This window comes from Mugil cephalus, chromosome 6 (genome assembly GCF_022458985.1).
Source record: "Mugil cephalus isolate CIBA_MC_2020 chromosome 6, CIBA_Mcephalus_1.1, whole genome shotgun sequence".
Taxonomy (NCBI): Eukaryota; Metazoa; Chordata; class Actinopteri; order Mugiliformes; family Mugilidae; genus Mugil; species Mugil cephalus.
Window position 1 is genome coordinate 12,156,899 of NC_061775.1, and position 20,489 is coordinate 12,177,387.

Below are 20,489 nucleotides of genomic sequence, written 5' to 3' on the forward strand. Positions count from 1 at the left end.
TTTAATCACTTCTATGTGACACGCGCTAGCTCGACAAAAAAAAAAAAAACAACAGAAAAAAACACCGATCGAGCGTAAGTTACATAAACTACTATCTAACCAACAAAGAAAAATACTGCTGTCTTCTCTTATCCATCACTCACTATCAAATCAAATCAGCTTTATTGAACATACTGATCTTTTATGACCACCGATAGGAGAAGTGAATAACACTGATCATCTTGTGACAATTAAGTGTTCTGCCGAGGCATCTCGTACCTGGTACTCTTGTGGGTGATGCATGTAGCACCCAGACCAGACCAGACCCCCCCCACCCTAGAGCAATGACACTCCTTGAATGGCAGCAGCCAGGGGCAATCCTAGGCTCAGGGGTGCTTTAATGTCAAAACTACTGTGTCACAAAGCTATCATTTGGTTTTAAAAAAATAACAAAATAAAGAAATCGCACTTAATTGAGAAGATGAGGTAGGAACAATCCCACCCAGCAGAAATTTGTCAGAAAGACATTGAAAAGACGTAACTCATGTGCGTCCAAACAATGTCCAAATTTGGTTGAAAAGTGGACACGGCCCAATTTTCAACGACCTTTTCTGGACTACGTCAAGACTGCGACAGACCGACCAGATTTAGCCCTACCCAAGAAATAACATCAGTCTGCTCTTCCGGGCTGTGACATATGGACAGACACGTATTGTGTTAACTTCTTATTAAACAGCTGACCACTTATTTCCCAAGAATGCACTTTTTAGAATTCCCCTGTGACGCTTAAAACAAAGCGGGCACTAAAAACACTTACCTTTGTTGTGAAACTAGGTCCAGAATCCACAAATGCCTTTGCAGCCACATGAATGAACAAAAAGTCCTTTCTCTGGCTGATGAACGGGATGTTTGTCATCTTTCCCAGTAGGCACGCCACTGCCAAGAACCCTCAGGTATTTTTTATTTATTTCTTTGTAAATCATCAATTATTATAGGAATTAGCCAATCAAAAACACTCTTCTAAAACTCTCTGAGAAAGTACACACTAAAATTATCTCAAAATAACTGCACAGTGTTGGAAAACTGTTCTTTCCCCTATAAACGATGTGTTGTTGGATGTACATCATGATGTTTCCCGTCACCACCACCAGCTGATGCAAGTCTTCTCATGGCAGCCTGCAGTGCACCTCACGTAAGGTTATCATCTAGATTTTCTTCTGCTGTTTGTGGTATTTAGCCATAAACGGCAACAAGAGAAAATAAATGGTATTAAGCTGCCAGCCAATGTGAATGCAGACACAGATATGAAGCAGGAAACAGAAACCGTACTAGCAGCGTATTACACGAAGTGATCTGGCAACATGGGGTTTTTATTTAGTTAATATCTTTCTTTGTTCATTTCAACATGTCTGTACTTCCATTTCCGCTCTTTTACATGTCTGACATTAAGTGTCTGATTCTGAGTAAATATAGGTTGTTAAGGGACATCTTAGTAATACAGGTGTAATAGATACGGATATCATGCCCATAAATAATAAAACCTCAGTATCATGCAATGGGCCATTGGTCAAACGAGCACGTTGCTATGCGACACTGATACCAAAGCTGAACTTTGGCAAGCGAGTATTCACATTTACAAGTGTGTGTTTAAGGTTTGATCAAAAGTCAAAGGCGAGGAAGAGAGGCGTCCGGCTGCATGCGAGCAGGAAACTAAAGAGGCGCCAGATGAGTTAGTACCTTAACTTTGAGGAAACAGAATGACAATAACAGCGGCATATTAAAAAAAAATGAGTCACCAGGCTGCATCAAGGCGCAGGGGGGCCTACGGTAAACTGCTTCAAATACGAACGGAGGCCTGTTCCTGATTGGAGGATTCCCTGAACAGAAGTCCTGGGAGTACAACTTAAAGTTCCTCAAATCTGATGATATTCTGTGTTTTACTTTGAAAAGCAGAAACCTTACCGTGTGACACAACAGTCTGGTAATGAGAATGTCAACATACCCAACATGTCTTGTGGTTGCATTGCACTATGGTCTATTAGGACCGACGCTGGTTTGGCAACTGTTGAAAAACGGGGCAGGCCAGACATACGCTCGACACGACCACACGTCACTGACGTTCATCTGGTACTTAGAAGAGACGCCGCATCAGCTCAGGAAAAAACTTCTAGTAAATGATCCCACAGGGTTTAAGCTGGTTTTTCTTCTAAACTTGCAGCATTCAGCAGCACCCTTACGTGGTATTAATTACATCTGTGGCCCGCGGGCCCGCTGACAGGGACGAGGACTTGACAAACAAGGGGGTTTGAGGATTTGGAGGTGAAATTAGATTTTACTTAACTTTCCATTACGACAACGTGAAGACATGCATCGGCTTTAATCCGAGGCTGAAGAGACAAAGCACACGCCAAACAACGAGACAAAGAAAATTAAGAATCCACAACAATGTACCATGTACACATACCAACTCGCTTGGCAATGCGGTTATTTATTCTAGCTAAATACCTCGACTTATTTTCCTTTTCTATGATCCACTGCATAGCTGGCATCGCTAAACGGCCAAGGCACCGATGTGGTCTGAAGCTTTGCGGGCTAAAACAAAAACATTCTCGTGTCAAAACACTTGACTTTTGCAGCTGTGGCAAAAAAAAAAAAAAAAAAAAACAACAACAAAAAAACACACAATCAGGAGGGTAATAATCATATACTGCTGGCAATGAGGAAACAAATGGAGCAGTCGTTCTGTATTTAAAAGATCCCATTTAATTTGTGGATACGAAATTCAGGAAGTTTACAACCTTATCTCAACATGCAGTGACCATAAAGACACATCCCAAAGACGTCAAAGGTGTAAGAATACGTTTAGACCAAGCTGGTAGGCAGTTGTGTGTGTGTTCACAGTGATAATTAGTGTCCTAGATACTCACAAAAAAAAATAAAATAAAAAATTGGTTGAAAAGTCCTGTGAAGGGCTGTGTTCTGACGCAGAACAATCAAGCTTATAAAAAGAAAAAAAAAGAATCAATAGGTGTGATAGTGGAAAGAAAATGTACAAAAGTAGAAGAAGTTGGTGGCATTCTATTAATAACAATAATGTCCAAAATCCAAACCGGATGTCATTTAAAAATCAGGTTTATATAGGTAGCTTTGCAGCGCTGACACGGCCCGAGCCGTGGTGTCCACACGTCCGATCCGCAGCGCAGACGTAAAAACCATCCGTGACGTTTCCGGCCGACGCTGTCGATCGACGGAGAATGAAGCTCATCTGTGGTTATTACCGTCGTCCGGAGGAAACGGCGTACCGCTTGAAAAGGTCTCGGAAATCATCCCGGCAAGCACAAATTCGGCTTCCGAGACGCCTCTCGTACCGAGCGTGGACTCACCGCCGCGGGGGAGGAAGCGGCGCCACATATCCGAGAAGGTGGATACATAAACTGTACAAACGAAGCCCGTAAAGTCTGCTTCGGTACCTAAATGGTTTCGCTGTAGAGTTACTCTCATCCAAAACAAATCTACAATTCACACCGTTTCACTAAGTTACAAAACTGTAGAAAATACTGTAGTTGTCAGAAGCTTAAAAAAAAAAAAAAAATAACAATAATAATTCGGTGGCACATGAACGTCTGTAAATGTCGATGTGTTCCTGTTGTTCAGGTCCTCTTGCCGAGGGGAGGGAGCGCAGCCGTTGCCATTTCTAGATGCTTTCAAAGCAAATGAAACAATATTCGAGAAAGAATCCTTTTACTTTGCTATGACGTAAAAAGGTAATAAAACTATATAAAAACTCCAAAAGAACTGTACACAATAAAATCATCAGGCTTGAGTCTGCGCTTGCATCTCATAAGGCACAATTTCATACATGTGTTCCTCATGACCAGTGTCCGCCAGCCTTCGGCGTTGCCGCCCGCTTTCACACGTAGGCGCCCAACGCCGCGTGGAACTCTGTCAGGCACTGGACGAGCTGCTGGAACTTGGGCCTCTCCTCTGGATCCAGAGCCCAGCAGCAGGCCATCACCGCAAACCTGCGACACAGAGGAAAGGGAAATCACGTATCGGGTTCATGAGAACTGTGAGCATCTGTGTGCGTAAAAGCGAAAGCTGGCTTCGGACTCTGGGCATTGTTTTCTCGGGACATATAATTAAAATGTTAACAGCCCACGTTGCATATTGTCTTAAACAGGAGCTGCCTGTGCGGCGCTGATATAATTTATTTGAGGTTTAATCGTTTCTTAATCGCATGCCTTAAATTTCGCAACCTCTAATATTTGAAAGAGGAAACCCTCACCTCAACATCTATTGTGCTTTCAAGGAAACTGTGCAATCTCTTAGATCTCATGTTAATCAGTTTCTGGGTTTGCTTTTAAGAGCAGGAATCACTACTCAGGTTTTGTTTTACTCTGGGGGTGGCAGAGTGGAGAAAAACTCGAGCTAGGAAAACAAAACAAAAAAGCGATGTGTTATTAACACATTACGTCAACGCCACAGAGCTGCTAAACAGAAAAGACTCTCAAGGTGGATTAATTGGATCTCTCTGCTTCTTTGGTGATAAATTCCTAAATTTCTGTGAGGTGATAATTACAGTCATCTCATCAGGAGGACGTGAGAGCGTGTGTAAAATATCCCTGAAACTCAGAAATAAACAGATTTTTAGTTTAAAGTCTCCTATAATTAATCAGAAATTAGGATACCCTTGGTGATATCTCACTGAAAGCTGCCGTTAAACCGAGGCCACAGAGTTGATGGAATCTGGAGGAAAGGCCTGTGTTTGCAGAAGCAGATTATCAGGAGTCAGTTTCACCCAAAGCAAACTGAAGGAAATCAGAGGACATCCAGATAGTCTCTGATGATGGTGAGACTGACGACTGTTATTCTGGCTCAGGGGGAAAAACTTTCTGGGTTGTTTGTTTCTTTAAATCAGTGATAATCATCTGGGCACACATTCAAAGAAGTGTCAGGTATCACTGAAATCACTGTAATAAAAATAAGTGTGTGTCAATCTTCTACTTTAAATATCTGCAACAGTCGCATGCAGCTAGAAACGAGGTGCTAGCTAGTCCTGCTCTGTATTTGTTTGTAGTTTAATATCACACTGGTCCAGTAAACGTCAGTGGCGCATGCTGCTAGCGGATTCGAACAACAATCCGACTGTGTCACAACAGCATTCCAGCAGACAGGTCACTTTGAAGTCATCCTGAACGTATTCTCGGTACGTGTTTGCGAGCGTTCTAAGAAATAACCAAGTTCTGTTCATCCAGATCTTTCCACTTTAGCGTGCAAGTTGTTGTAGACGCCGTTTCCTGTAGTAAAGAGAGGTTCTGAACGCGATAACTTGCAGTGGAAGGGAAAGGGAATCCCCACGGATTTCATGCCCAGCGGCAAGCGTCCGTTATGAAGTGCGTAACAGTCCTGTTATCACGCAGGCAGCAGAGAGACGGGGACAGCCACGCCGCGAATATGATGTTGAGGAAACATCAACCAACGCTGGTGGCTGCTCAGTCTGGACGACGTGTTAACAGCAGCCAGGCTTATTCTCGGGAAATAAGCCTGGCTGCTGACTAACACACACAACGCACGCACAGTTCACAGCACGAAACTACTTACAAACTTATGTTTGTTTGTGGGGACAGTTTAAAAAACAACAAAAAACAACAACACAGAGCAAACACTGTGTGCATTGTACAGTATGACGACACCTAATGTATCAAAGAGCTAATTATTGCACAACAACCTGGAGAAGCAAACACACTACAGGCCAAACGTTTCGAAGCAACTTCAAGTTTCTGCATGATCAGACTTTGCTTTTATTGATATGAACCGTTTTACTCAATTTACCGTTAGGTGTTCGTTAATGTTACCAGACCAAAAGAGGAAGGGCTTAGATTTAGGGTTGAGAGGATTTGCAAGAGACACAACTTCAGTGCAGAAGAAAAAAAACAAAAACAAATTTGCATTATTCACTGTAATTCTTTGGCTTTTGAGAGTCTGCACACAGATAAGATTTCTTCTTCTTCTGATAAGTTACTCTTTTTATAATAATCATGTTTATATTGTTGTTATATTTGACCTTTCTTCCAAACTTTTGTGTATTACAGGCTAATGGCATGAACTCATAACTCTTAATTATCCAGTGCTATCATACAGTTACGTACTAACTATTGGTCGCAATTTCCAAAGTAGACACAAAGGGAGACTTGAAAATGATTCACTTGAACGAGTGTAAATACATCACGTGTGTGTGTCTATGCGCTGAAAACCAACTTACAGTTCGTCGGGACAGTTGATAGGCTGCGCTATTCTGTACCCGTCCTTCAGGTACGCAGACATCTCGAAGGGGTCGATGTCGACGTAGGGGGTCTGACCCAGAGTCATCAGCTCCCACAGCGTCACTCCGAAGGCCCACTGTGAACACAGCGCTCACTGTTTAAGCAGTGCTTTTACAACACTAGGGACAAATGATCAACACGGGCCGTTGTCTTTAATGAGCCATCGTTAAACAGGAAAAAACATAAACACCACAACTCTATCCAGAGAGCGGAAACCAGCGGTGCCCACATGCACTGAAATACACGAGATTCCGCATGAACAATGCAAGGAAATAGTGTCGATAAATGTAATCGGGATATAAATCACTGCTGCGAGTAAGTGTTTGTTAAACGGCTGAAAGTACAGTTGTGTTTAGGGACACGGTGGGTTCAAGCCGCAGTTCACGCCCGCCTACGTGTGCTGCTCCCTTCGACCTTCACCAAGAGAACAAGGAAAAGAAGCATTTCCTTATTAGTTAAGCGGAGTTACCTCATATCTGAGGTCACGGATGTGAAAAATGAAAGCCCTTACAGTAGGTGTGACCCTGCAATTGTTATTTCAAATTTTGGGAGTTGTTTTAATCCTTATCTGGAATAAAACTCGGCAGCAATTACAGATGTGACAGTGACTGATGACAAGAAAATTGTGCGTCTGTCTGCCATAATCTTAAACGGGAGGACATACCTTTAAAGGAAGCACAGGGAGTGATAAAGTACAGAGGGCAAGGCGATGGGAGGACTTCTCAGAGGAAAAAACGCGTTGTCGTACAGTAAAACGCCCCATCCCCACTTCAGTCCCTAGGCCCCTGCCAACAGCTCGGCCTAAACATGCCAACAGTAACTCTCATCCTGTCTAACTTGGCGTCTGATGTGAGCAACTACTGACATACTGTACGGGTATGCAGTATTTACGTGGATGGCGGTTATGCACTGACGATGCTGCACAGCTCCGGGATCTTGTCTGGACTTCCCCTGAAGTTTAGTTAATGTTAATTCCAGCGCCTGTTAAGTGGCATGATTGCCATGAAGCAGCGTGACCATAAGAGGAATGCGCAGGGGTGGGGGCATGTCTGGCTGGTGTCTGCGTGGTGTCTCTAAGGATTCAGTTAGGCTTCCCGAATGCCTCAGCCGCGCCCGTTCTGCTATCCTGAAACAGGAAAGAGGGAAGCACCAGATACAGTAAATGGAGCTCGGCGCGGTACTTCCCTTCCCTCTCGACACCTTGACCGAGTGTCTAAGATTGGATTAAACACGTAGTGTCCCTGGATGCCCTTCTCTCTCTCGTGTCTACTGAAACAATACAGCATAGTCGACTTAATACACTGTTATTGCTATTTGTTTTTTTGGGTCAGCTGGTGGTCAAAACACCACAGGTTGCTGTAGTGGTTGTGGTGAGAGAAATAAGCTATATGTCTGGTAGACATATAAAACCGTAGTTCTTACCACATCACTTGCACTAGAAAAGTCGTTGTTGAGCAAGCTTTCCAGGGCCATCCAGCGGACAGGCCGGTTCTCATTATCCCCCAGACAGTGGTAATCCATAGGAAATAGATCTCGAGCAAGGGCATTGTCTGTAATCTTCACCTGCATGTTGTCGTCAATGCTGCCAGTGGGAAAAAAAAAACACACAAAAAAAAAAACGACAGAGCAAAGTCAGCGTCTTTATTTTTCTGGTGAATAAATTTTAAACCTAATCACCTGCAAGCTACGGGGAGGAGGGGGGGAATGACGGCAGCTCTGAGCCAGGTCAGGGTCACTTACACACAGTTCCTAGCAGCGAGGTCTTTGTGGATGACCTCCCTCCGAGCCAGGTAGCTCATCCCACATGCGATCTGGATGGCCATATAAACCAAGTCCTGCTGAGAGATCGCCTGAAAGGAAATGGAGGAGAGAGACGGAGACAATGAGCAGTTGAGAGACAGGAAAAACAAAGAAGAGACGGGAGTGGGGACAGGAGACCAAAGCGGACATGATTCTACTCTGGACAGTCAACTCTGGGTCAAACATGGGAGTTTCAAAGCCTATTTCAGGCTAATATTCAGCTGTAAGACCTTGTTTGAACTAAGGATTTTACTTAAAAGAAACGCAGCAAATTTCATGACACTTAAAGGTTACAGGGTAATAACTATAAATAATTAAACTCTTTATTAATTGGAAAACAAAGTTGACTTCCTCTGCGCTACCAGACATTGTTTTTTTGTTTTTGTTTTCCATGAAACCTGTTTCTTCTTGAACTCCAATCACCGCGTGTGACACTTTTTTTTAGTACTACAGTCAAGTCCTTTTATGAGATGACTCAGTGTGGTAAACATCTGCTCAAGGTGTGACACAGGCACAATCACGGTTGCTGACTCTTGTTTTGCGGTCAAGTGCAAAATCCCACTATTGCCACTCCTTAATGCAACACATCTAATCACAAGTAACACAGAAAGTCTCTTGCTCGAAGCGACATTAAAGAAAACGGCTTTGCTTTGTCCCTGGATCTGCCGCGGGGCTTAAAAAACAATAGCTTGGCAGGTGAGTCAAAGACAATCCTGAGCAGCGCGCACAGAAAAGACCCCTGACTGCTAAGAAAGTAGGACAGCTCCTATAACATCTAAACATCCCGCTTAGCTGAAAATACAACACTACTGCCTTGTGAGACAGCTCTGCTAACACCGACCCTGAGGGAACAGCACCATATACTAATCTTTATACATTTTTGTATACAGCCTCATCCACCCTGCAGTTTCTTTGGCTTGGACCAGTGGAAATTCTTTGGCTGCTCCCTTATCTGACAGTGATACAACCAAAATGAATTAGTCTTTACAACCCGGGCAAACAAACTCTTATGCAACCGCTGAACGAAGATAAGAACATTTTAAGTCAACTACTCAAGCGAAACTGACATGTGCGCAGAGAGTCAATCACCAGGCAACTCGCACTGCCAGAAGGAAACAGGACAACTGTGAAAAAGGGCATCACTTCACACTTTTATTTCCACCTTCCAAACCAGGTGTTGTCTTTCAGAGTGAATGCCACTTTAGTGCTGCGTTCTGCCGGTGCTCTCCCCCACACCGGTGCACTTTTGATTTATAGCTCGATGTTTATTCCAACATAATGACTATGTCTTTGTCTCCCACAACTGCCAAAAGCGCATAATGAAATTGCTCAGAATGAAGGTGCTGATGTGTCACCTGAAACTTCATAAAGGGGGGTTTGATTAATCCGAATGGATGGCAAGCTTCATCTTGTGATTGCAAAGTGTCTGCAAGCTACGGTGCATCTGTATTTTGGGGCTGATTGATTGGTTGGATACGAGCCGCGACTTTGCCGAGCACATGAAAGACTCCCTGAGGTTAACCTGCACAAAAGCCTGATTGTCTTAACACAGTGAATGAAAATCTCAGCCCTGAGCACCGTCTTCATGACTGAATCTACAGTATTTCTAATAACAGTGTAAACAGTAGTTACCGCAGGTGTTACGTGATGTTGATTGCCACGCAAAACGTTCTTTCAGGTTTTGACACTGAGGTGAAATATAACTTTTCCTCCAATTTGGGGGATTTATTTTAATAGGATAATAAAATAAACGCAGCGCCACACATTGTTTGGACCGTAGCATTTATTCTAATGGTTTAACATTAAGCCTCACCTGTGGGTTGTTAGCCTCGGCTAGCTTGCACTGCCGCAGGAACAACTTGAGATTCCCCCAAGCCATGAAAGGCAGCAGCACCATGGGCTTCTCTCCGTCCTCTGTGCACACGTGACTTATAGGCAACAGATTTCTAAATGCAGAGGGAAGACAAACAGGCTGAGGAAACAGGACAAGGCGTAGCAGATTACATTTACTTACTTTACTTATTTTTACATGTAAAAGTGTGCTTCCCATAGAAACGGTTCTTGGAAGATGACAGGGCGCGTCACCCCCGGTCAACCAAACTTCCAAGAGGAAGCGTCAGCAAATCTTATCAAAGTGCTGACCTCAAAAAGAGGAAGGTGAGGACTGGCAGCTCTTTCCACATAAAGAACTAAAGTCAAGGGTTCTGAAAATTGGTAGAAATTAGCTGAATTGATGCTGCCGTCATTTTAAAGGACACCATAGGTCAGGTAGTGCAACACCACATGTGTTACAGACCACGTTTCTCTATACGCTGATGACTTTGCTCTTTGTGTAAAAATGTGGTTTTCTTTCATCAGCGTTTAAACTCAACCATTTAAACCACAGAAACTGCTCTGATGGGAAACAACTTGACTAACCTGCACCATGGACACTAGATGTGTTATGGATGTGTTGTTGAAGTGACACACCGCTTGCATTTCTTTATTTGTCACATTTTAACCGAACAATTAATTTTGTTAATTAAAGACAGACAGCACCCAACACACTGACACCCTGTAATTTGCGTGTGCTTCCACTTACCTATGATGAAGTCCACGAAGCTTGCAACTTTCAGTCAACATCATGGTCACCTGCACCTCAGAGGCGTGATCTGAAAAATTTTGGCAGAGACGGGATCCAATTTAAAACGGTAGCTAAGGTGACTAAGACACATTTACTTTCTGACCCCATGTGGAGTGTTGTTTATCTGTCACAATGCGCGGGGCTTCTGCCAAGTCATTTGTAGTCGGAAACACTGGAGGAAAAATCTCTTGTGCCAGTTCTTAATCTATGTGTGCAGCTTTGCCATCGTCTGGCACGCATTGTTCACTTCCCAAAAGGAGCATGAGGAGGAAGTAAAGATTTTTAACAAAGCCAAAACTGGCATGAGGATATTGTTCGCGGCGTGGTATCCACCCCTCCCTGAGTAAACATAAGAGAATGGAGAGGTCAGAGGGCAACCGGCAGAGAGGGCTGACACATGCTGCTTACAAAGAACCTGACGGTCCCACACACTCACACCAGTCCTTTCACTGGCATGCAACACCGAAGACTCATCATTCACTTTCTGTCATATTTGTGTGGCTGTTTACTGGACTGAGAGCAGGCGTGACCATCTGCTAAAGCTTTCAGAAAAAGGTCCAACTATTCATTGATTCAAAGACTATGGTGCTCTCCACCACAGATCACTTAAAAAAAAAAAAAGGAATTTGTCCACATACCCATGAGCTAGGGGTTGAATGACATCTAATAATAATGAAACTGATGTGCAGCCTCCTTCTCTCTGTCACTGTAGGACGTTTGGGGAAGTTGTTAACTGACTATCATTAGGGATGGAACGACACACTCGGCTCACGATTCACGATTTCTTTTTTGAGCTTGCAGACAAATGATGACTGAAAAAGTTTCTTTTAATTACTTCTCAGACAAAAAACACATAAAGCATATTTAAAAAAAACATGCATATATTTAGATATATAAAATCTACAATTATATTTTCTCTTTAACAAATTAAGGAGAATCCCTTTTAGTTTCTCCAAAATTATAAAAGCAAACAAACAAACAAACAAAAAAAGATAAATCCCACATCAAAATACTTAAATTAATAACACAAATAAATAAAAAAAAATTCTTCCAATAAACAAAGACTTGCATGAGTTCCTGGTTTGGGATTTACGTGTTGTATTTTTTTAAGAAAGATGTTTCGGAAATACCCAACAGTGACAATACAACGTCGAACACATAATGACATAAGTCGATCAAGTGAACTCAAAACTACATTACGCCCTCTGCTGTTTATAAAAGGCATCGCGATGCATTTTTCATCTCAGCTGATTAGTATCGTCACACATTTGTATCGATCTTTAACCGTCTCGCGATGCGTCGTTACATCCCTAACTGAGAGGATTTGGACCGTCCCTCTGTTAGCATTAGCGGATACCTGTCCAGATGAGTGTGCATTACAGGAGCACATCTGTTGTATATCAGGACTGCCTTATATATATTCGGCTCGTCACGATAGAGTGGACATCATCTTAGGTGAAGTTTCCCCATGTAGGTCATGTACTGCTGCTGTTTTCTCGGAGGGCGACCGTGTAGTTATTGTCACGTGATCGTTGACTAGTCAACTTCCTGCCTAATGCGTCATGGTACAGCCACAGTCAATGGGTGTAGCAGTGAAGTCGATAAGTAGGCCCAAGCCCTAGTATTAGCAACATGACTCCTTCTTTATTGTCTTAGTCATCACATTAAGGTTTCAATCTAGTGGTGCTGATGCATTTTGTCCAAAGCACACTTCTTAAAAACATAACTTTTCGCGAATGAAAGACCTTGTCCACTCAAAGTCTGACCAAAACTAAAATTGTTCAAAACCATTTTTGTCTTCCTGACAGTTTTTATAATGGAGTCATACACAGTATGTAGTGTTTATTAAATAGCTAAATACTACTAGCCTTCTACAGAAGTGGTATCATTGCTAACAGCTACATGTAGATGCAGCTAGATGCATTTTTCAGCCCGGCAGTGTGTAGCTCCAACTAGCCAATGAAATCCCAACTTTACCAAGAACAACAAAGTTGGTCATCCAGAGCAATGACTACAGCAACTTTGTCAGTGATCTCTTAAGTGCAACATTAAGTGTAAATATGCCAGTTTTTTATAGCCGAATCACACATACTGTTTGGCACTGCACCACAAGCAGCTTTGTCTATTGCTATATTTTACGATACAGTTAAAATCATTACGATATAAATTCTATTCTGAGTAACGTGGTACATTTTAATGCATGTGAACACAATGGGTGAGTTGCACATTGACAAGTAACAACATAATTGGCAATTACAATTTTTTTATGAGCGTGGATACAACTGGAACACGGATCATACCTTTCACGGTCTTCACAAAGACCTCCTTTTCCTTACTGGGGTCCTTCTCGTCCAGCAGTACGCCATGGAAAATGCGGCCAAATGTGCCTGTTAAAGACAAAACCACAGGGTTTTTATCTGAGGAAAAGGGCAGGAGTCTCATCTCATTGAAAGACTGAAATGTCACCTCAGTCACTGGCTGCCATGCCCGGTTGATTTGAGGACAGCGGTGGACAGGCTTCTACCTAAAACCCTTTGTCTCTAAATGGAACTGGGCAGGTTTGGCTCTTGATTCAGTGGCAAGAGCCAAAACAAGAGTCGTTCAGTGGAGCTCCGGAGACCTTTCATCACGTTAACAGTTTAGAAATACATATGGAAAGGACAAGTGAGTGCGTTCATCATCTCCTTTGTCTAAACTGTCGGCCCATTGCTCCAGGACTTTTCTGAGGTAAAACTCCATTTCAGAACATAAACCATCAACATAAACCTAGAAGAAAATCGGAGCCCCGGGGCTAACCATGACTTATGTTTCAACAGGAAAGGAGACGAAGCACAACAACAGGATTAGTGTTTGAGTGTTTCACTCCCACCCCTGCCTTCTCCGTCAAGCGTGTCCGGACCCGCTAGCTCTCAAACACAGAACACGTTCCCCCCTGAGACATGTGTTGCTTGTATTTGTTGCTTCTTCTTTTGTGTTTTCGATCCAAAGGTTTGCTTTAATTTTAAATGCAAGGCGTGATGTACAGTATGCGGACAACAGGCAAGAACGGGTTCGGCGGATGCACACGTACCGATGCTGGAGTGTTTATTTGCAGAAGGCAGTGGGGCATACTAAAAATACAGCTGTAGTACTCTGAGGCTTTGTTCAGATGGTGCATTAACATCCGATCTGGACAATACCACCACAAGTAGCCATGTTTTAGTACCTGTGTTCACACTTCCAGTCTCAGTTTCACGCTCTCTATGCAAACGAACACCAACGTCATTTGCAGCACAGCAGAGTATTTTAATAGTGGTGGGTAATGGATCATTATTGCTGCTTCAGAACCACAATGATGGCTGCTGTTGGTGTGTGCGTCATGATTTTGGAAATGACAGCTTTAGTTATGATTCACTGATATCCGCCCTGATCGAGTCACACAGCTGTGCTTACTGTTGACACCGAGCCAAAGAGCGAGGTTCAGAAAGTCAAGTCTGTCAATATGTAATGAATTTGTACTAATTTACGTTCAAGGTAACTTTTTATTGATCCAACGCGGAAAAGACAATAAACAGCATTTGTGGTCCAAAGTCACTTCAATAAATAGTGGTGTGTAGTAATGAGCTTTGTGTCTCATGGTTTAGAGTGAAAATATGCTATTATTTGAATACAACTATTACTACCGATTACAACAAGTCCACTGTTGACACAGTTTTTCTGTCTCTGGAGCCAGTGAAGACATTCTACAAATTTTTTATGACAGTTTCATTGAGAGCATCAGCACCTTCTCAATAATCAGCCTCCAGAGCAGAGGCCGATTGCGGAGCACCGTCTTCGTTTGCTCCAAAATCAATGGTCTGTCTGACAGAACTCGTACGTGACCAACAGACAACTCATCTTAGCAGGAAAAATCACCAAAGACCCCTCACACGCCCTCCACTCTGAATCAGAGTGGCTCCCCTCCACAACCATTGCACAATCTAACATACCAGAGACTCCTAGTTGAGCCACGGACACTCCTCTACTTTTTTTTTTTTATTACTTTCATTTTTCACTTCCCACACTACTTCTGCAATAACATGTAAATGTATAATCCCTGTCATTACTCTTTACACTTGCACTTTAGTCACTTCACTCATGCAGTCATGTTTAAATCCTCCATGGACAGTTTGGAAAGTTGAAATGATTTGTTACTTAAAAATGTGTTCCTTTTTTTTTCATCTTTACCTTTTTCCGTTATTCTTAGGGTGTTAGTGGCTAATTTTTTTTTCTGATTCGTCCTAGTTTTTTTCTGTACCAAAAACCAATCGCCACAGGTTTTGGCCATTTTTGTCAGTTTGTAGTGCTTTTATTTATTTATTTCTGTACTTTTCGTGTTTGGCTGTGGCGTTCGGTTTAGTGACCGTTGGTGTATTCAAGAGATCAACTGTTGGCGCTGCCTGTGCCCCTGTGACGTCCGGAGCGAGACACGATTTTCCTATTGAAATTCGGGGGTGTTGTGCTGGAGTGAAAGTGAAAGAGCCGACAAGGAGGTTCAGGCCGGCGGTGCCATCTGTGCTCATGGTGCTCATGGTCATTGGCAGGAAGATGGACGAACCGTGTGCGCTTGTTGGGACCCAGGGGTGCTGTGAACGTCAGAGTGTTTGGGTTTTGCAGAGAACTGGCTGCATGTGGACTTCCCAGGACCACAGTGCGTCTGTGTCCAGGTTTAAGACTCAATGGGCGGATGGAGACATGCTCCTGAGTGTTGGGAGTTTTCATCCCTCCTTTAGTGGACAAGGCTCGAAACAAGGTTTCAAACGACCAAATCACCTTAGACACTGTTTGTCCACTATTTTTGTAAATTTGTTCATAATAATAATAATTCTGTACACATTTTCATTACACTATTTTCTATTTTATTTCACTAGGTAATACTTGCATTTTTATTTTATTTCAATCATATGAATTTATCTTTCTTTTTACTTGTCGTTTTTAAGAGTGTTTCTTATGTGTAACTAAGCTACTGTGACCAAGCCATTTCTCTTGTGGATCATTAAAGTCTAAATCACCCCCTGGCGACACATTTCTGAACCTGAATCCACTCTACCTCAGCTTTGAAGCACATGGTTTATATTTGGTGTCCGTCTCAGGAGACAGGAGTCTTAAGAGCTGCTGCGTCCTAACAGCTGCTGGAGGAATCTAAAATGTAAGACCTTTAAATAGCTTCAGTATTAGCAACTCATTACCGGTATGACGGTCATTATTTATTATTCCGATAATACCACACATCCCTCTGTACTTCAGAGCAGTTCATCACAAGTAATACTAATGTGAGAATAAGACAAGGAGCAGCAGTGAAGCACACAGTTGCTACTGTGCTTTTTATGTTTTTATACTAATCATCTCCTGTTCATTATGAACTAGAGAGGTTCCTGGCTACACTGATGGAGTGCTATAAATTTATGACTTTTTTGTAGCTTTTCAAGGGCTTTAGACCAGAGCGACAGCTGATTTATTTAACTGAGCTAGTTTCTCAGGAATAAGAATTTAAATATTACTGGCGCACCTCACTGGCCATCCCTCCCTTTGGTTCTCAGTAAGACTGGAAATACACTGGTAATTTTGTTTGAGTGTCGGGAAGCCTCTCCACATAAACAGATATTTAACAGATGGGTGTTACTATCCGGGTGCTTCTTACATAGCCATTCACCTTCTGATATCTTGTCCTCGCTGTATTTTTACACGATTGCCAAAATTTGCTTAGTGGAGACTGAACATGAGATTTTTCTTGGGTGTAATTGTTTGCTGCTGCTTGGTTGCCACCCTTCTAGTGAAACTATGATAACTATAGCGTCTGAGTTCATTGTCGACTGATATTTCCCTGACTAGGTACGAAGTCAGCCCATCTTTTTACTGGTTCTGCCATCTGTTATTTTCAGAATAACTCTGGGTGGAGACACGTTTCTCTGGCGAGGGGAAGCATATCAGGGCCTCGGTCACGTGGTTGGGGGTTACTGATGTTCAGCTTTTTAATGTTCGGCTCAAGTCACCCTGAGCCCAGAGTCAGATAGATGATATATTCAGGATTCGGGCAGGTACAAGGGAGATTTCTTTTCATGTGAGAGGAACGTATGCGATTGTTCAGTGTGGTTGGCTTCACTTATGTTCTGCTGCGTTGTGGCTACGCTCTGAGCTCCTCCTTTGTGACTGTGTCTCTCGAGTGATGAGGCAGGGAATAAGCTAAACTAGTGACACTGATGTGTGCTGGATCGTGTTTCAAAGTATGATCTTAAAACTCTATGAAGATCATTTGCCACCGTTGGGCTTGCGTCCAGTGTAGTTAAACGTACTGTGGGTGGGGCAGAAAACATTTGAGGGTCCCCTCATACTCCTCAGCCAATTAAACATATGTTTAGTACCATTTGTGATTTCAGATGCCATAGGAATTATTTGTTTTCAACTTTTCAAACTAAATATTAACCTAAAAGACCTGTTTCAAGGAGTCGTTTTATTCAAATGACATTTTGTCTTCACTACATTCATCATTTTCAAGTTATAGATGTTGAAGCTTTCAGAAAATGAACAGTATCGAAACTGGCACAGTCAAAGTCAGTGAGTCAGTTCATTTAAAAACTACTTTAAAGCAGTTTTAACATAATTTATTGCTCCTTATTCAAATTATTGGTGAGGAATAAAAATCTTTAGTTTTGTCTCGAACACTCTTTTTCTGTCATGTTGTTTTAGCTTAGCTAGCTTCAGGGCTTCATTTGCTGGCACCTGAATCCACCTTTGGGCTCAGCATCATTTGAAGTGGACGTACTGAACTATTTGTCCATTGTCGCATGCAAGAAATGCTGAGCAGCGCAACAGCTGTGCAGCAAGTGGCTCATGAGTAAAGCGACAGATACAGGAGAGAGAGAGTGACGCATGACAGATTTATGTGGTGTCACAATCCTATCAGACTTTTTATTGACCCAAAGCTAATGTAGGAGGGAGTAATTGGTTTAATATGTTTGTTTTACTGGCGCAATGGTCCCCGCATGTAATTATGCATTAGAAATGATTAAGTGGACCCCCAGTTTGAGAACCGTTGATGTACATACATCAGCATCCGTATGAGCCCAGAGTGTATTATATGTAACCTTTAGTGTTGTGGAGGTGTCAGCCCACGCCTGGTGGATCAATGGTGGATGTAACTTTGGTAAGGGCAGTGACCTCATGTAGTGTTGAGCCACTAGCGGTAATTGTTATATGTGGGGGTTGGCAGCTTTCCATTTGTGTGTTAGCCTTACTACATTTTGTGGATTTTGTAACTTGTGCCCGTGACGTTTTGGTTGTGGTGACAACAGGTCACTTTTGTTTTTCATCTTAAACAGCTGATAGCAGCTCACTGGAAGTTCAACTACGTCATATCTCATGACAGTGGCTTAACTAGAAACACACTGTTCTTGGTACATGTTAGGGTCATTGGTTTGGCTTATTCTCAGTGTAACGGCTGCTAATCTGCTACTATCACAAAAATAAGCTCAAAGCTACAAAATACTCCAAATCTAACCAGGAAGATCACTAAGAGACTACACGACACTATATTCACCACAGCGTAGCCGGGAGAGAAGCAACATAAGAAAAGGCCACAACATAAAGTGGAGACCGTATGTCCAAGTCCATTTTGCGTCTTCATACTTTTCAGTATAATTCAAGTCGTTAATAGATGTAATTGAGATCAATCTTTTGATTGAAAGAGTGTCGGAGATGTGCAGCATTTTGACTCATCCAACAGCAATTTTTATTAAACGTGTAACAGGTTGGAGTCGCCCCCTATGTATGGATTGTAAGTAGGGACAGGTATGTTTATTATGTCTGTTGGGATTCAATTTGGTGCATCTCTTTGCATTTGTGTACATTTGTTTGTTTGTTGTGTAGTTTTTTGAGCCTTTCATAGATATTGGTGTGGTGTGAACTAGTGGTGGATATTGGCAAGGACTTCACGATACGATATGTATCACGATACTTTAGTCACGATACGATACATTATTGCGATGTTATGACATTGCAATATTTTACATAGTTTAGTGAAAAGTTTTAAATGCAGCTTTAAATACACGTTGGACAAATTGAGTCACAAAACAATATTGATCCAAATGATCCTTTTCCGATTCATTGCATTTGTACAGAAAAAGTGGTTTTAAAGGTGCGGAAGTCGTTCGCAATATTAAGACATCAATACTAAAAAATCAACACTGTACCAAACGAAATAATATCGCAATATCCTGCCATATCGATCTTTTATCTGTTATTTGCCTATTGTGACCCACGGCCTCTTCCTATTTTGGTGATTACATATGTAGCTTATATAAGACACGTGTTGAGATGGTCTGTGCAAACCTGAGGAAGCCATGAGGCGAAACACATCGTTGCAATCAAGTGAACATTTTTACTTTGCATCCGTCGCGTGTGGCGAAACTCTTCTTTTTTTCTCACATTCTAGCAATTTTTATTATTTTAATTATTTTTTCATCGTCTGTTTTTACGTTTGTGCAAAAGCAAAATATAAGATTGTAAAATTAGTTATTGTAAAATAACTAAAATGTAAGTGTTTCAGAGCAACTTCAAAGGGCAAATTTCAAAACGTTTGACACTCGGTGTGTCAGGCGCAAGACACGTGTATGTACATGTCTTGTTTTTAGTGATACGCAACGTTAATAAGTGCAACCATCAGAAACCTTTCCACCAGTCGAACCCTTATGTCACATCTGTGCAGACGGGGGGAAGAAGTGTTCACCACACCACATGACACAATCTGTTCTCTTGGCTTGGTTCAGTGAAACTACTGAGGTAATGTGCACATAAAACAAAGGTGACTTGGAAACTTCTGTTTTCAGTGAAAAGAACAACAGAGCAGAGACAAATACCTTCATGCAAGACATCTCGCAGTGTGACTCTCTCCCTTGAGATTGCAATGTCTTTCACTTTAGCTTTGGCCTCCATTAGAGTAACACTCCTCAGGTCGTTCTTCTCTATGCGTAGAGATGGGTAACCTGTGAGAACAGAAAAATGCCGACTCACAATAGAGACACACATGATGCAAATGGAAAAAAAAATCTCTTTTAAACCAATTAGCAGGTCTTTTAAGGCAAAACAGCAACCTACGGGCTTCTTAAATCACTTTAGAAAGAACGAGATTTCTTATTCACAGGAAACGTGTGTTAAAAAGCGCTTTAAAAGAAGTTCATCATTTACAAGAAATAGAGTCAGTAAGGAATGTGCAGTACCCTACACATGTTGCATCAAGGCAACTTCATGCGAAGTCCTGTATTACAGCACTTTATTGCATAACCTCTCTACGTGCTCAGTCATCAGCTCTGAGGCAGGAGCAAGTTTGGATACACACACACACACACACACACACACACACACACACACATTTCTCCACAATGTTTGACCACAGATGAACATCGTAAACACAACCTTGTTATATCAACACACTTTACGAGTGCACAACTTGTCAGTGATAATAATTTGATAATTTGTTCTGTCTTCCTGCTTCTAACAGCTCGCTGCTACTGAGGACGACAGTGTCAGGATGGACTGTGTATGGAAGCTGGATAGAAACAGAAAACACTCCTCCAGATAAAGTTGGACTCACAGACCGTCAGTGTGTCTCCAGAAGACAACAGTCTCTCCTAAACTTAAGAGTTACATATGACAGTTTGTCATAAAATGTAATGAGCCAGCTATAAGAAACAAAAGCTCAAGATAGGTTTTAATCTGAAGACGTAAAAAAAATGATCCTAACTAAATGG

The 20,489-nt window shown here is 42.1% G+C and overlaps 1 protein-coding gene across 3 annotated transcripts in view; it reads right to left on the reverse strand.

The window, feature by feature from the left end:
* Positions 1–2,719: 2,719 nt before the first annotated feature.
* ryk (receptor like tyrosine kinase) overlaps positions 2,720–20,489 on the reverse strand; it is a 41,675-nt gene continuing 23,905 nt past the window's right edge. For all 3 annotated transcript variants that reach the window (XM_047587257.1, XM_047587258.1, XM_047587256.1), the window contains 8 exons: positions 19,599–19,724; positions 13,026–13,112; positions 10,684–10,753; positions 9,916–10,048; positions 8,043–8,152; positions 7,725–7,884; positions 6,242–6,378; positions 2,720–4,001 (listed from right to left, as the gene is read on the reverse strand). In XM_047587257.1, coding sequence (XP_047443213.1) covers positions 3,890–4,001; positions 6,242–6,378; positions 7,725–7,884; positions 8,043–8,152; positions 9,916–10,048; positions 10,684–10,753; positions 13,026–13,112; positions 19,599–19,724 — 935 coding nt within the window. In that variant the 3' untranslated portion in view covers positions 2,720–3,889. The remainder of the gene's footprint in view (positions 4,002–6,241; positions 6,379–7,724; positions 7,885–8,042; positions 8,153–9,915; positions 10,049–10,683; positions 10,754–13,025; positions 13,113–19,598; positions 19,725–20,489) is intronic.